The sequence below is a fragment of the Calypte anna genome, chromosome 4A (assembly GCF_003957555.1).
Source record: "Calypte anna isolate BGI_N300 chromosome 4A, bCalAnn1_v1.p, whole genome shotgun sequence".
NCBI lineage: Eukaryota > Metazoa > Chordata > Aves > Apodiformes > Trochilidae > Calypte > Calypte anna.
The window spans coordinates 41,954,308-41,968,810 of record NC_044248.1 but is presented as its reverse complement, the minus strand read 5'-3'; the positions used below and the strand labels follow the sequence as shown (position 1 = coordinate 41,968,810).

Genomic DNA, 14,503 nt, shown 5'->3' with positions numbered 1-14,503 from the left:
CAGGCAAAATTAATTTTATAAAGTAACAAAACAAACCTTCTGAATTTATTTTCTTTTGTATGGGCATTTTACATCCATGGATATGAAGCTCACAGAATCTGTTTTCAACCTAAAGGTGCCAGCAACACAGCCTAGATCATAGCACTGAAAGACAAGGATCCCAAAAGAATTATACTCAGTTCTCTTAAAAAAAAAATAAATCTAAATACACTTAAGAGTTTTATCAATACAGGAAATGCAGAGAGGCAGCTTCTGGTGTTCTTCCCCATCTCTGTATTGTCATACAAGCCTCAGCTCCTCAAATCTATCACAAATGTCTAATGACTGCAGTGCTGACACCAGCACAAAGCTCCCCAGGTGGGACATGGTGAAAAGCTGTGTCCCATGGATGGGGCAAGTGGCAGCCACCCTGACTCTTGCCAGCCACAACCAGCAAATGTGTATGAGCTTGGCAGGGACTTCTGCAAGCCCAAGCAGGAAGGGAAGGGCTCTGCTTTGAAGGTGCTCTCCAAATTAATATTTTTAAATATATATAAAACTTGTTTGGACAAACTTAAATCTGAGATATCTGAAAAAGTTCTGAAGAGCAGAGCAGTGCTTGAAAAACAAACAGAAGCAGGAGCTTCATGGGACTCCTCCTTCACAGAGTTAAATTCCTCCCAAACAACATTTCTAGGGTGAGGCATTTGTAAGTACAACTATAAAAGAACCAAAGGTTCAACTGACAAACCATGAGATATTATGTGCTTGCAAGATACATCCGGTGTTGAGATAATTAAAATCACAATTAAGCTTGTGCTATATTTGCATCTGCAAAGCATCAGTTAATCAAACATAATGAGTTAATCAGACTCATTTTTCAGAGGGCAAAATGTAATCATGCTTTATCTTATTGCTGTCCTTCAGAGGGCAAAATGTAATCATGCTTTATCTTATGTGCTGTCCTTAGACTCCTGACAGACTTTCCAGACAGTAAGTAACTCTTCTGAAGTATTCACACACCCGATAGCACATCAGAGTCCTGGATGCTTTCTAGGCATTGTTGCAGCTTTAAGAGGAAATAGTTGTAGTAAAGCCACTTTATAAAACCTTTTGCTCTATATTAAGAAGTCGAATAATAACAAATTTGAGAGGACAACAAGCATGGCCCAGGAAGGAGAGGATACTCTGCATCCCATTTAAATGCAATCGAGAGACAAGCCACTTGGCTATTTAGCAAGACTGCTGCCAGTAAGCCAGTATGTTTCCCAGATTCCTAACAGCAAAAAGCAAAAGCAAAGAATACATTCTCTAGTGACCTCTGCAGATTTAGCAATTCTGTATTTGTCCTTTTATTAAAAAGCAAACAAACAAACAAGCTATTGCTGGATGTAATTTGTAGGTATTGTAATTAATTTTTAATCCCATGAAGAAACAATTTATACTGTCTTGGTTTATAGCTATTCAAGATATTGTGGTTAAATTTTTGGTGTCTTTAGTACATTTTATTGTAACATTCTTTGGGCACTGCACTCAATTACTACATCTCATGCTGTTTTACTTGCTGCAAAGCAACATCCAAGTATTTTCTAGCAAGTCCTTGTGGGTAACTGTTCAAGAAACACACGTATGTCCTCGTGCTGATAGGTATGAGATCAGTGTCAACTTAACCATTTGAATTAATGCCTTTTTGGTTTGGCTTCTGTGGTTTCAAGTCTCTTAGCTCAAGCTGTGATAGAGTTAAAAAAAAAAAAATTTTTTTTAAATTAAACCAAGTACATCTGGAGTACCAAGGCTTAGCTGATACTGGTCCTTCATGCTTCTTAAGTATTAAAATTTGTTCCAGCTTTTCATACAGACCTCTCTCCCTTTTCAAGACCCCATCACCCCCTCTTTAGCCCCACAGTTGTGCCCATCCCAGTTCTTTCCTTCCTTGCTGCTGCTCCCCTAGTGCAGGGGGGTAAAGTGGGAGAGATAGCCCCAGTGGGAAGTACAAACCCAACTAGCTATGAAGAAGCAAAGGGAATGAGAGACACTAAAAAAAAAAAAAAAAAAAAATCTAAAAGAATGGTCCTTGGCCAGGACTTGGAAGGAGCAGGAGATAATAGCACCTTGTAAAGAAGGAAAACAGCTGGAAATAAAGTTTGGTTGGGCTCAACCTGTGCAGTGTGAAAGATGGTTGAGTTCAAAGGAGTGCAGACCCCTGCACTTACAGAAGGGACAGTCCTCAAGAGGAGAGAGGGATTATAGCCTGGAGACAAGAAGTCAAAAAGATGGTGAAGTGACTTGAAGAGGCTACGGAGTCAACATCCAGGAATCTATGGAATGGCTCTGCCTTCCAATCACCACTACAATACATGGGATTTTCTCTTTCAAGTTGCATCCCCAGAGTTGAAGTGAGAGAGCTTGCCCAAACACAGTGGAAGCTGCCTATAACATGCAGAAAAACTAATCCACCATCGTTTCTAATCTAGCTTTTTACATTTCTGACTCTATTTGCTCTACTGAACTTATTTAGACAGATGATATACCCAGAACAATGTCCCAGCAAGGCTGCAGTGCTGAGGTACTGGCTGTTCCTACAAGCTGTTCCTCTAAATGAACTTTTGAAAGGAATTGGATGGCAGACAGTATATAAACTGACCCCCAGGAAAGTAACAGGGTCTGATGGACTGTAGGGTCCTATTTCTGAGTGTATTCTTCCTCTGTGCAAATGCTGCTTCCGATTCTCTGTGAAGCTGGGAAGGCATTAACAGTTCATAGAAGAGGGAAAACGGGAGTGAGAGTGAAGAAGAGTGAAGACAGTGAAATCTACCTGATTTAGCACATCAGTGCCTCTCATTCTCTGCTGATCCAAGGCAGTAAAGGGAATAAGAACAGAAAGTAAATAATATTCCTCAGAAAGACATAAAAATCTAAGTCTTCCTAAAATCCACATTTGCCCCACCAGTCCCTGCAGCAAGTGAGATCAGCTGCTTGCTCTTGTGAGGATTTCATTAATTTGACCTGGAACTTTGCCTGACAAAGGAGTGCTGGATGTTTTTCTCTGGGCAGAAGCACTGTTACTACCAGCTGAAATACATCAACACTTCAGATAAGGCATGAACTATTGCATCTGTTGATTTATTGCTGATTAAAGACTCCCAAGTTGCTCCTAGCCCTAGAATAATATCAATGAAAATGTTACATTAATATATTACAGAAATATTCTGAGAGACATTCATCTACCAAGGTAGTAAATAGGTTGCTGGTTGCTGGTCCTTTCATCAGCTTTGGGAGAGTTCTCCCACTTCCACTGTGTATCGCAAGAGCTGACTGCACAGCTCAAAGCTGTCATGAACTGCAACAGCAAAATTCTGCTCATTTTCTTTCAAGCTGCGTATCACTGGTCCTTACTAAAACTATTTCCTTGTTGTAAACAAAACACTCAACTCACCATTTAATGCTGCCAAGACATAAAAGGTAATGCTACTTCTGACACATTATAAATTCCACTAATGCTACAGATTGGTTTAAAAAGAAAAGCACAGGCTTGTTCTTTTAGCAAACGGCACGCAAAACTTCAGCATACAGTCCCATAACCTAAACAAATCAAGTACTGACTAATAAGAGAGTACTTTAAAAAAAAAAGATATGAAAATGCCATGTCTTAACTGCTTGAGATGTGTGACACCACTGCTAAAAACTGCAGTGGCTTACCAGCCCTGCAACTGGAAGTATCGCCAAAGAATTATCACAACAGTAACCTTTTTTTCTTCTTCTTTTTACCCCAATTCTTCGTGTTGCTTCAGGCAGATGGCTGAAGGTAACAACTACAAATATTGGTAGTAAATCTAGGTCATTTTTGTGGACTGCATCTGTGTGAGATCAGGCAGGAGATGGGGATGGAGTCCCAGGGAGAGAGGGCGAAATTAACACCGACAAAATCAACACTTTGCTGGGAGCCAAAGTCACTGATTCTCCAGGAATCTTTGCTTGTGCTACAAACAGGACAACTTCACGTTCATGATACCTCTTCTACAAGTTTCAGAAACTGTTCAGAGAGCTGTCTCTGACTTGATGTGTACTTTGTGAGTTCGTGCAGGTATCCAGAAGTACCCAGCAAAAACACGAGGTTGGCAAGCAAGGGGCAAACCTTGCACATGTAACCTGTGGGCAATGCAACTTGTTTTCCAGGAGCTGGGTAAATTACAATTAATCGTTCTTAATACTGCAGTGGATGCACATCCAAGTGGGAATCAGGAAAGGTAGGAAGACAAGTTAATATATCATGTTTGGGGCTGCGCAGCACTGCCCCACAAGCACCCGCACTGAAACTCCCGAGACTGAGATAACACTCAGTCCTATATACTGACTTCTTGTGAATACACCAAGGAAAACATAAAAGAAAACATATCATGCTCCTGTATTTCCTCAAGGTGATTTAAGATAGTAATTATTACAATGTGCACTTGGAAGGAGCACAGTACTTAGTAATATGAAACTTCGGCACAGCATCTGTTACTAAACTTTGCTCAGAGGTAATGAGAGGCGACCAAATTCTGGGTAAATTATATAACAATTGAGTGGCTAGGGAAAGAAAGCTTGGAGGAGCTTAAAAAACAATTTTCTCACACACAAAACCCAAAGCTACCACCACTGGTACGATGCCTGCACACAAAACCAAATGATAACGCTTAATTATTAGTAAGCTGATGTGAAACACTTTAGTAAATTCAGTTGGTTGCTTGAATTTGCAACTTCTCTGCTGATCCAAGGAAAACATAGGCAAGACACAAACCCTTTAGGCATTATTTTGCCATTTTAGTGCTGAAAGTTGGCAGCTCAGTTGCTGCTACACTGTTGCTTATGAAAAGCAGCTGTATTTGCAGATACTAGTAACATCCAACAGCATAAAACCTGTATTTTCTGAAGAAGTCTACCTTCTTCAACACCACAGTGAGCAACATTCACACCATCCAACCTGAGACTTGACAGGGAAGTAGAGTACTGATGGCTTAAAAATGCTGCTTTATAGTTTACCGCAAAGACCGCGGGAACGAAGATCATTTTCTATCAGACTTCCAAGTTTCCAAGCAGGGTAGAGAGGAAAGAAAACTGCATAAGAAAGTCAGGATCTTGTTTTTCACAAATCTACTATAACCTTTTCTTTCTTCCTTATATCCAAACTTCATATCCACAGCTGTTACTCCCTGCTTATCTCAACTGGACATAACCAAACAAAACTTCCACTGGAGCATATTCTGGACAAGAAACCTAGAATTTATTTTCTTTCATATTAAGCAAATCAATGTGCCTTAAACCATGCCACTGGGACATCATGCTTATGTAGTCTCACCATGGAAAAAGATATCAGAGATTAACCTGCTATGTGTGATTTTTAAAACCAAGTTTTTTTCAGCACTGTAGACGCGGTTTTCACTTCATGCTTAAATTTTCCTCACCTGTTCAAATTCAGTTGTCCTAGAGTTAACGTGCAATTTCTTCCTTTACTTCTAGAAGCCCTTTGAAGAAGTCAAAGAAATGCTGAAGATGGTATTTTTTTATATTACTCTTTATAATTACACAGAGAAAAACAAAGAGTTCAAAATCTTCCAACTGTCCACCTGCACCGTTCTTAACACCAATTAGGAGATTATACTGTCCCGGACAATCCTGATGAAGTAAATTAATTAATTTAACACAGTAAAGCTTAGCAAACAACCTAAAGGGAGGACAAGCAATTATTTGCACGTAGCACACAGACAGACAGACAGACACGCGAAGCGACTTCCTACCTCTCCTTGCCGGTGATAGTGCTTGGAAGATTTTCCCATCTGCTCTAGGATTTTGCCCTTCTTACTGCTAGCAAGCGTCAGTCCCTGGTGGATGCCTGCAGATCTGTTGGTTGCCTGAGTTGGAGCCTCCCCCATCAGGGTGGACTTGATGGAGTTCACCTTGGAGCTGGAGCTGTCTAGCTGGGAGCTCTCCACGATCAGGACCGCGGCTAGTAAGAGGAGACAGCAGGAGCACTTATTCCACATCAGCACGATCATCTCCCCTCCCCCCAAAAGGATTAGCTTTTTTTTGCTTTTTTTGTTTTTTGTTTGTTTGTTTTTTTGTTTTAGGGCAAAGAGAACAAAAGAGAGAAAAATATCTCCCAAAGTTGTTAACAAAGCATGGATTTCAATGCCACGCTCAAGGAACTGCTGTTCTGAGAGACGCGGGAAAAAATAATTTAAAAAAAAAAAAAAAAAAGTCTATAGGCACTGAGCAACTATCGGGTCTGTGAGGTGATGGCTTTTTCCTCCAGGTCCTCGACAAGTCCAGGCAATTCTTTTGGAACTGCGAGTGATAAGCTATGAGGCAACTGCACCCCGGGCAGCTCCCCACCAGCGCAGTCACCAGCACGTTTGCTTGCGCTTCAGAGGCAGAGGGAGTGAGGAGTGAGCGAGTTACTTCCCCCCACTCCTCCTCTCTTGCTGCACAAGCCAGCAGAGAGGAAACTCAAACCAGATCCAATCCAAGCAGCACCGGCAAAAGCTGGGCTTAGTTTTCTTCCACTCTCTCTCTCTCCCCCCCTCTCTCTTTACTTTTCATTCCCCTCCTCCTTTTCCTTGTCTTTTGCCTCAGCCTCTGCAGTCAGCAGGAGTGAAAGCGCTCGGTCTCCTCCTCCTCATCCTCCTCTTTCTCTTCCTCCTCCTCCAGCCCGACCTGTGCGGGGCATCGGGCGGCGGGGCGGGCAGGGGGGAGCCGGGACGGAATAGGGAGAACCGACACCGGTCAGGGGGGAGCCGGGCCTGTCGCCATCCGCGACGGGAGCGCGGTCCCACGGGCTGAGGGGCAGCTCCCCTCGGGTTCCCTCTCACTCGGGGATCTCCGACTACCCCTCTCTGTCCTCCTTGCTGTGACAGCCACCAGCAGCGGGTGTCCCTGTCCCCGTCCCCCGTCCCCCGCCAGCGGAGGGAGAGGCTCCGCAGTCCCCCTCGTCCCCTCAGCCCGCCGCCCGCCGCTTTCCCTTCTGCCCTCTCGATCCCTGCTGCTGGAGGCCGGGATTGCCCGACAGGGCGGGAAGGCTGCCGCTGGGTTTCCCTCACAGCCGCCCGACCCAAGACGCTTTTAACATTTTATAGCCGCGTCGAGGTGCTCCAGCTCCCCGAAATGTTCAGAAGTGAACATTCCACCTCAGTCCCGCGGCGCTGTGGAAGCCCGAGGCTGGGCGGGAAAATCCTGCCCTACCTCACCCCTGAGCCTGTGATGTCCCCTGCCCGGGTGAGGAGCACATCTATCTGGTCACTAATGGTGCTCCAAAATATGATATTACTCAGTGCCACACTGCCACCAGGATATCGATTTTGTATTGGTCTTCTCTATTTCCTTGCCACGACCACACATCTGATTCCTGTCACACATCCAGGTGCCACTGTACAAGGAGTCCCATGGACAACAAAGGGGCAATGGGCACAAGTTGTTCCAGGGGAGATTCTGAGGTAAAATTTTTCACTCTGAGGACAGTCAGACACTGGGAATGGTCTCCCAGGGGAAGGGGTGGATTCCCCCACTCTGGAAAGTTTTAATAATAATCTCATATAAACAATAATATTGGAAGGGTTGGACCCCTGAGGTCCCTTCCAACCTATTACAATTCTATACTCACTACAGCCACAGGCCCCAAAGCACAGGCATTTCCCTGAACAGCACTAAAGCACTCTTTTTCAGAAAAAAGAAGGTAAATTGGGACACAGAGCACAAAAACCAACAAAACTGGCCTAACCCCAGCTCTTCATTTTTCCCTGTTACCTGCAAAAGGTCTGGTGAAGACCCTGAGGCAGCGCAGTCGAGCAGCTATGGAAGCGCGGCCACAGGGCAGTGTGATGGAGTAAAAAAAAGGCGGCAAAAGGAGCCCCCTAGGAGCCCCCTTCTTCCTGCCCTGTGTGGGCACACACATTGTTGCCTCGTCTGGCAATGGCACAGAGAATTTTCATGTTTTCCCCCTTGTCCCCTTCTCTAACCTCTCAGTCCCTTCCAGTTTCTCTGCCCTCTTTACATAGCAGAAGGGGTGAAGATGAAATGTACATCTAAAAATTTGTTTCTTCTAAATTAACAGAAGCCAGGGCAAGAAATACCCAGGGGGAGCAGAGCAACCCTTGGCTCCCAGCACTCCTGCTCCCTCCCAGTGAGCAGAAGCCCTGTTGGGACCTTAGGAGCTCTCCTGCAGGAATATTTGGTCTCCACATCACCTGGGGTAACTCTGAAAAAATGTTCTCTATCTATCAATATGATACTGATAGCAGTGTGTCTTAACACAGTGCTTATAATCTATTAAACAGAGAATCTTGTAGAAAGTAGATTAAACTTGCATCCTTTTCCATACCTCAAACCTTAGAATTGTTTGGGAGGATTTAATCCCATCTCACAGTTCTCTCTCGCATGTTTTTCCAAGTATTTTTAATCCAATGATATTTTACACTAGAGGAATATTACTGATCTTTTTTAATAACAACTGAAATGAAATCAGCTCCACAGATACTGGATTTTAAGATGTTCTACAGAGCACAGCATCTGCTCTGACTTGGGCTTCAGATGATCTCATGTTTAGTGGTTTTGAATTTGGAAGCAGTTTTATTAGCACTTGATTTCAGAAAATTATGTTCTTGGAAAGAGGAAAAAAAAAAAAAAAAAAAAAAAGGAGCAACAAAAAAACACAAAACCAAACCAGTGTTTGTTCTCTTCACCTTTCCTTTTCCCATAAATTAAAAGTTATGCTTCTGTCTTCATTGTTCATCACAGAATCACAGAATGTTAGGGGTTGGAAGGGACCTCAAAAGATTGAGTCCAACCCCCCTGCCAGAGCAGGATCATCCTCCTCATAATTCCTTAAGACATTTTTGAGAAAATGGTTCTAAAGGATCATAAAGCAATCTGCACTTTTGCAGGAAACTGAAGAAAGTCACTCTTTTTTGATTGCATTTGACATCCATCTCTCCTGGTGTTTCAGCCCTCCCAAACCCGAAAGCAATCAGCAGTCAGGGCCACAGGAAAAGCTCTAACAGATAATTTAACAGAATTTAACAGCAAGTTGGCAGAGGGCCATGGTAGCACCACACACACACACACAAAATGGGTGAAATCAGAGCCACGTAGGAGGAACACAACCTGGAAACAGCTCCCTGATTTCTAATAACAAGTCAATCCCTGCATTTCCTCTTCCTATTACAATGGGCTGCCCCAGTCACATTTTGTTTTCTTGCTGGGGAATAATAGACTCCAGAGAACACTTAAGCTACAATTCCCATCCCTCTTTCTGGTGTTCTCCTTATAATGCCACCACCAGAGCCTTCGCTCCAACCTCTTCTGCTTCATGGTTAGTACCAAACTTGTAAAAATATCAAGTCAGGAGGTTTTGCAAGATGAACACAAAAATTAGACGAGCAAAATATAATTTTCTCACCCTTAAGAGATTTGATTAAGATCATAGATAGGTCTGAACTATTCATCACAACCTATGGGAAGGCACATGAAGTCACACGTCAAACAGCCCCTTCTCTAAAATGCTTCATACAGCTAAATTCTTGGAATATTTAAGTGGCCTCTGAATCTATTATCTGACTTGTTTGTTAACTGTGGTGACAGCAATAGCAACCTCCCTCAAATTATAACTTTTTTTGGATGTTATCTCTTGTGTGCACTCAAAAAGTACCTCCACCCACTTGCCTTTTGCTTGACCGAGGCATGTAAGCTGGTGTATTGTGCTAGGATTCAGCTGTGACTGATACTTTTTTTTTAAAACAAAACCCAAAACCCACAAAAAATATCCACCTGGGTTTCTCTTACACAGGAAGGAACAGAAATTTATAAGTCATTGGTGCAGTATTCTCCACCAGAGTTGCTTTGAATAAGGGAGGAATACAAAGAGAACAAAATAAACTGATGAGACATGCTAAGAGAATCCATGACAATAAAAAACACAATATGATGACCTCATGCAAATATCATTCAGCTCTTCTTGAAATAAATGGACATGTGTGGTATTAAAGAGAGGCCCACAGCACCTAAAGGACTAGATTCTGTCTAAATCAATTAAACCTGTATCTATTAAAATATTCTTAAAATTATTACTTAAATTAATAAATACAAAAACCAAGCCACGTTCCAAGTCCTTTGATGTAAATAAAAAAGTCCCCAAATATTCATAACCTCAGAAATTTGAAGGAAACCAGGGGGGAATGCTTAAAACTTTCCAGATATTTAAGAACAGGTGCCGAAACTAATTTTTTCAAATCAGTCCCAACTCAGCTAAGGATAAAGTTCATCAGTCAGCTGGATTCAACTAAGTTTCCAGACATTAGTTTAAATTTAGTGGGAATGGAAGTGGGTGCCTTTCCAACAGCCCAAGACCTGTATCTCAGTGTTCTGATGGGAAGAGAGTTTGCAGCACCTTGGAAGAAATGGAAACAGGTTTTGCTTTTCAGCCCTGACAAATGATTCCCTCCAGAGGAAGCACCAACCCATTTAACTGCAGGGCAACTGCTGCTAGACCAAAAGACCAAAGAAATCAGAAGCAGATGGACAAAACACTAAACCTGTGGTAAGAAAGAGATTTTCTTTCTTAAGAGAATCATGATATATAGATATTCTTGCAGAAACAAACTATTTGGTATTTGTTTTGCTTTTTTTCCTACTTTTAACTATTCAGCCTGCACTTTGTGTACCCCAGACTGGTCAATACACATTTCCAAGCCCAGGTGCAGTTTTCCTGTGCTCCTCACTGCAGCAACTCTCATGTCCTTTAAAGACACAGATTTGCTCCACAGTATCTACTCAAATAAGACGGTATGGTAGCAAAAATACCAAGCAGCAACTCTGTTTTTCAGATTTATGACTGTCCCACAACGACCTAGACTATTAGAGACATCAAGAACTTCTAAAACACTTAAGTGCCATGGAGGATCTAACAGAGGAACCAGCTGCAACAAACCCAGTGGATGTTCAGGGGATGAAGTGCACTGAGCAGAGGCTGTCAGACTGATGAAGATCAGACAGAACAAGAGCTTACACTGAAGCCTGGCTGCTAAGGCAGGAGAAGCTAAGGCCCACATACTTTGCATGTGTGGTTAGTCAGACATTTCAGAGCAATGCATTCTTTTGCCCAAAAAGATGTTTTGTGGCTAACCATACAGAATAATGGAGGAAGCACTGCACTGAAAACCACAGTGACAAATGCTTTGTAACTCGTGGGATGGTCAGTCTCTCAAGGAAAACCAAGAAATCTCTCAAGGACCACCCTGCAGAGACCAAACCTGCTCCTGGCCACTGGGTATGTCCTCCAGAGGCAGCACTCACACCCTGACCTGGGGGGCAGATTGTTTGCAGACCCCAGGCTCAGCTGGAGATACTGGTTTCCAGTGCGCAGAAGGAGAGGATGTGCTGGTTAAAGCCCAAGCACACAAAGCCCAACAGTCAAGAGGGCAAATGTTCATTAAACACCACTTAGAGCTCCAAAACTACAGCCGAGAGCTACAAAGGGTTCGGTTGTTATTTCATGTTTAAAAATTATATACATTTCAATGTCTATAATAATTCAGTTTTGCAACTCTTTAGGTCTAAATTAGCATGCTCTGTGTCACAAAAGGAGATTTTTCTTTTGTCTTATTTGCACCCGTAAAGAGGAGACACACAACAAAGTTAGTATTTATTTCTAAATCAGGCACTGAATGAATTTTGGAGGTTTAAATGTTCAAACACCTGTTTCTATTTTACAAATGCTTTGGCATGTCTTTTAATGACCTTTGCTTATAAATCTAATGAAAAAAAAAATCAGTGGCCTCAAACAAAGGTTTTTGTAGATTTTGTCCAGTTTAACAACTTGACAAAATAAAAAACAGCAAAAAATTATTTCCAATTTGTTACTATTTGTATCGAAAAAAAATCAGCATTTTAATTGCTTTTCTACTATCTCGTTTTCCTGAATCAAATCCCCCTTTGTATTCTTTGCCAGGCATTTCCACTAGATTCATTGTAGTCTTTTTTGCTTGAGGGGATTATATGGGGGTAGGAAAGGCATGGAAGAGTAACTTTTTTTTTTCTCTTGCTTTTTTCCCTTTTTTGCCTCTGAAACTTCTTTAAAAGAGGAAATGTATGGACAAGCCAGAGTCTAGCAGAAATCAAGACAAAAGCAAGAAATAAAAGAACACAAAAAATTCATTCAATTTAAGAAAAGACAGGAAATAAAATGAAAATGGGGAGATTCCATAGCTGACCTCCTCCAGAGAGCCAAAATTACACACTGTAAATGCAAAATATTATGGGCTGGATTATAATCCTCTGTATTTTACAGCATCTATATTTTAAGCCACTTGACTTCAGTTGAACCATTTTTGATTTATACCACCTTTAGTCCAGACTCATGTCCTGTGTTTTTCTTGCCCTTAAACAAACAAAATTACCTGTTCTTCAAATCAAATCTGTTCCTAATTCTATATAAAACATTTTGGGATCCTTGCTGTATGAAAGACATTCTATAACACTGAGGTGTATTGGGGTTTGTTATTATTTTTTTAAGTTCACCAGCTGCACTGAATTTCCATTGCCCCTTGCAGAAACTTTCATGAGTTGGATATGGCCAAACCTCCCTTAGCACTGCCCCTGGGGCCTACACTGCATTTTATTTAATATCTGACAAAAAAATCAACCAGGATCATCAAGCAATATCTAGTTCTGTTAAGGCTGCAGCTCAACAATACATTTTTTTTAAAAAAAAGTATATTTAAGGGATTCTTTCCTCCCCTCTGACCTCCAGCTCTTTACAGGGATGCATTTTGTGTTCATTTCTTTCTTTCTTTCACCATTTTTACATTCAGCTCACAACTAAACCCCCTCATCCAATTTCTCCCACCCCCATAGAGAAGGCTTTGCATGGTAGCACAAGGTTAAGAGAGAACAGGCACTGGTTGAATGGATGGATGGGGACAAAATGTTAGGGCATCCCCTCACTCCAGCATTTCCATCATGGACTGTGGCTCCAGCAAAGCAGCCAGGGGACAGTTTGGGGCACGTGATACTCAAAAGCATGGCAGGTAGGTGTCAGCTTCAGAAATCCACACTAACTCAGGTCTGTGGCCACCACAAGACTCTTCTCTGCAGGCGACATCTCTATATTATTATCAGGACCACCACTCATTAGAGCTCACACTGTGTTTCTGGGAGCCTTAAAGCCCATGGGTGTGACCACTGCCCAAAGAGCTGCCCCACTCTTCCTCTTCTTTCACAGAATCACAGAATTGTTGTGTTTGGAAAGGGCCCCCGAGCTCACTGAGTCCAATGAGAAACACAGGCATCAAGCAAGAAACCAAAACCTCTACAACCTCAGCCACTGGAGTGTGTCTTGAAGTGCCACATCTACACTTTTCTTAAATAACTCCAGGGACAGTGGCTCCACCACCTCCCTGGGCAGCTGTTCCAGTGCCTGACCACTCTTTAAGTAAAGAAATTCTCCCTAATATCCAATCTAAACCTCCCCTGCTGCAGCTTCAAGACATTTCCTCTGGTCCTGTCAGTGGGAGAAGATGCTGACCACCCCCTCCCTACAACCTCCTTTCAGGGCGCTGTAGAGGGCAATGAGGTTCCCCCTCAGCCTCCTCTTCTCCACACTCAACATGCCCAGTTCCCTCAGCCACTCCTTGTATCACTTGCTCTCTAGGCCCCTCACCAGCCTGGCTCTCCTCTCACACTCTCCAGCACCTCCATGTCCTTCACACAGTGAGGAGCCCAGAACTGAACACAGGATTCCAGGATCCTTAACAGAAAACACGTGAAAACCACAGACCTATCACCCAGAAGTGCTGGGGATCACCTCCTGCAGTCCCTGGCACAGGCTGCCAGGTGGCTCAAGCTCTTCCTCCTCCTCCTCAGCCTTCATCCCTGACTGCTCTGTGCTGCCAGCACAGTGTGGGGATGGTGTAGCAAGATGCTGGTATTTGTAGCAAGCTGCTTGGCATTGCTCCTCAGGAGCCAGGCTGTAGAGATGTCACCACCAAGCCCTGGCAGTGGTTGATGGTGGCCGTGGAGCATCCCTGTGCTGACATTGCACCCCAGCCACATCAAGAGGTCCCTCTCTCCCTCTACAGCTTCCCCTCTCTCCAAAACTCTCAGCAGGCACAGCCACGGGGTTCTTGTTGCCTGGCCCAGTGGTACCAGGAGCAGGAGGCATGAGCACAGCCCAGCTCACAGCATGCAGCCCTGGTCACGGAAGCAGGAGAAGAAATATCACATCCTTTTATTTCTGTATTTTTGGGTCTAATTCCTAAAGCCATGCCCTCCTCATGAGCAGGAAGGCAAACAATGCAATAAAATTGTTTTCTAGCCTGTAGTTATGATTTTTCTCCTGCTGATTTTTTTTTCCTTTTTTTTCCAAAAGACAAGTACTGAATGTTACTGTTATTCCTCATAAATAACTCCTATTCCTGATATTAAAACAGTCCAGGATGGTGTCACATGTAATTAATGACAGAGTATGCTGTGACTGGTTTCACTGCTCACAGCTCAG

At 42.9% G+C, this 14,503-nt stretch overlaps 1 protein-coding gene across 1 annotated transcript in view; it reads right to left on the bottom strand.

Moving 5' to 3' along the window:
* DKK2 (dickkopf WNT signaling pathway inhibitor 2) overlaps nt 1-6,014 on the bottom strand; it is a 37,661-nt gene extending 31,647 nt beyond the window's left edge. Inside the window, exon 1 of the mRNA XM_008505047.2 lies at nt 5,757-6,014. Coding sequence (XP_008503269.2) covers nt 5,757-6,014 — 258 coding nt within the window. The remainder of the gene's footprint in view (nt 1-5,756) is intronic.
* Nucleotides 6,015-14,503: the final 8,489 nt, after the last annotated feature.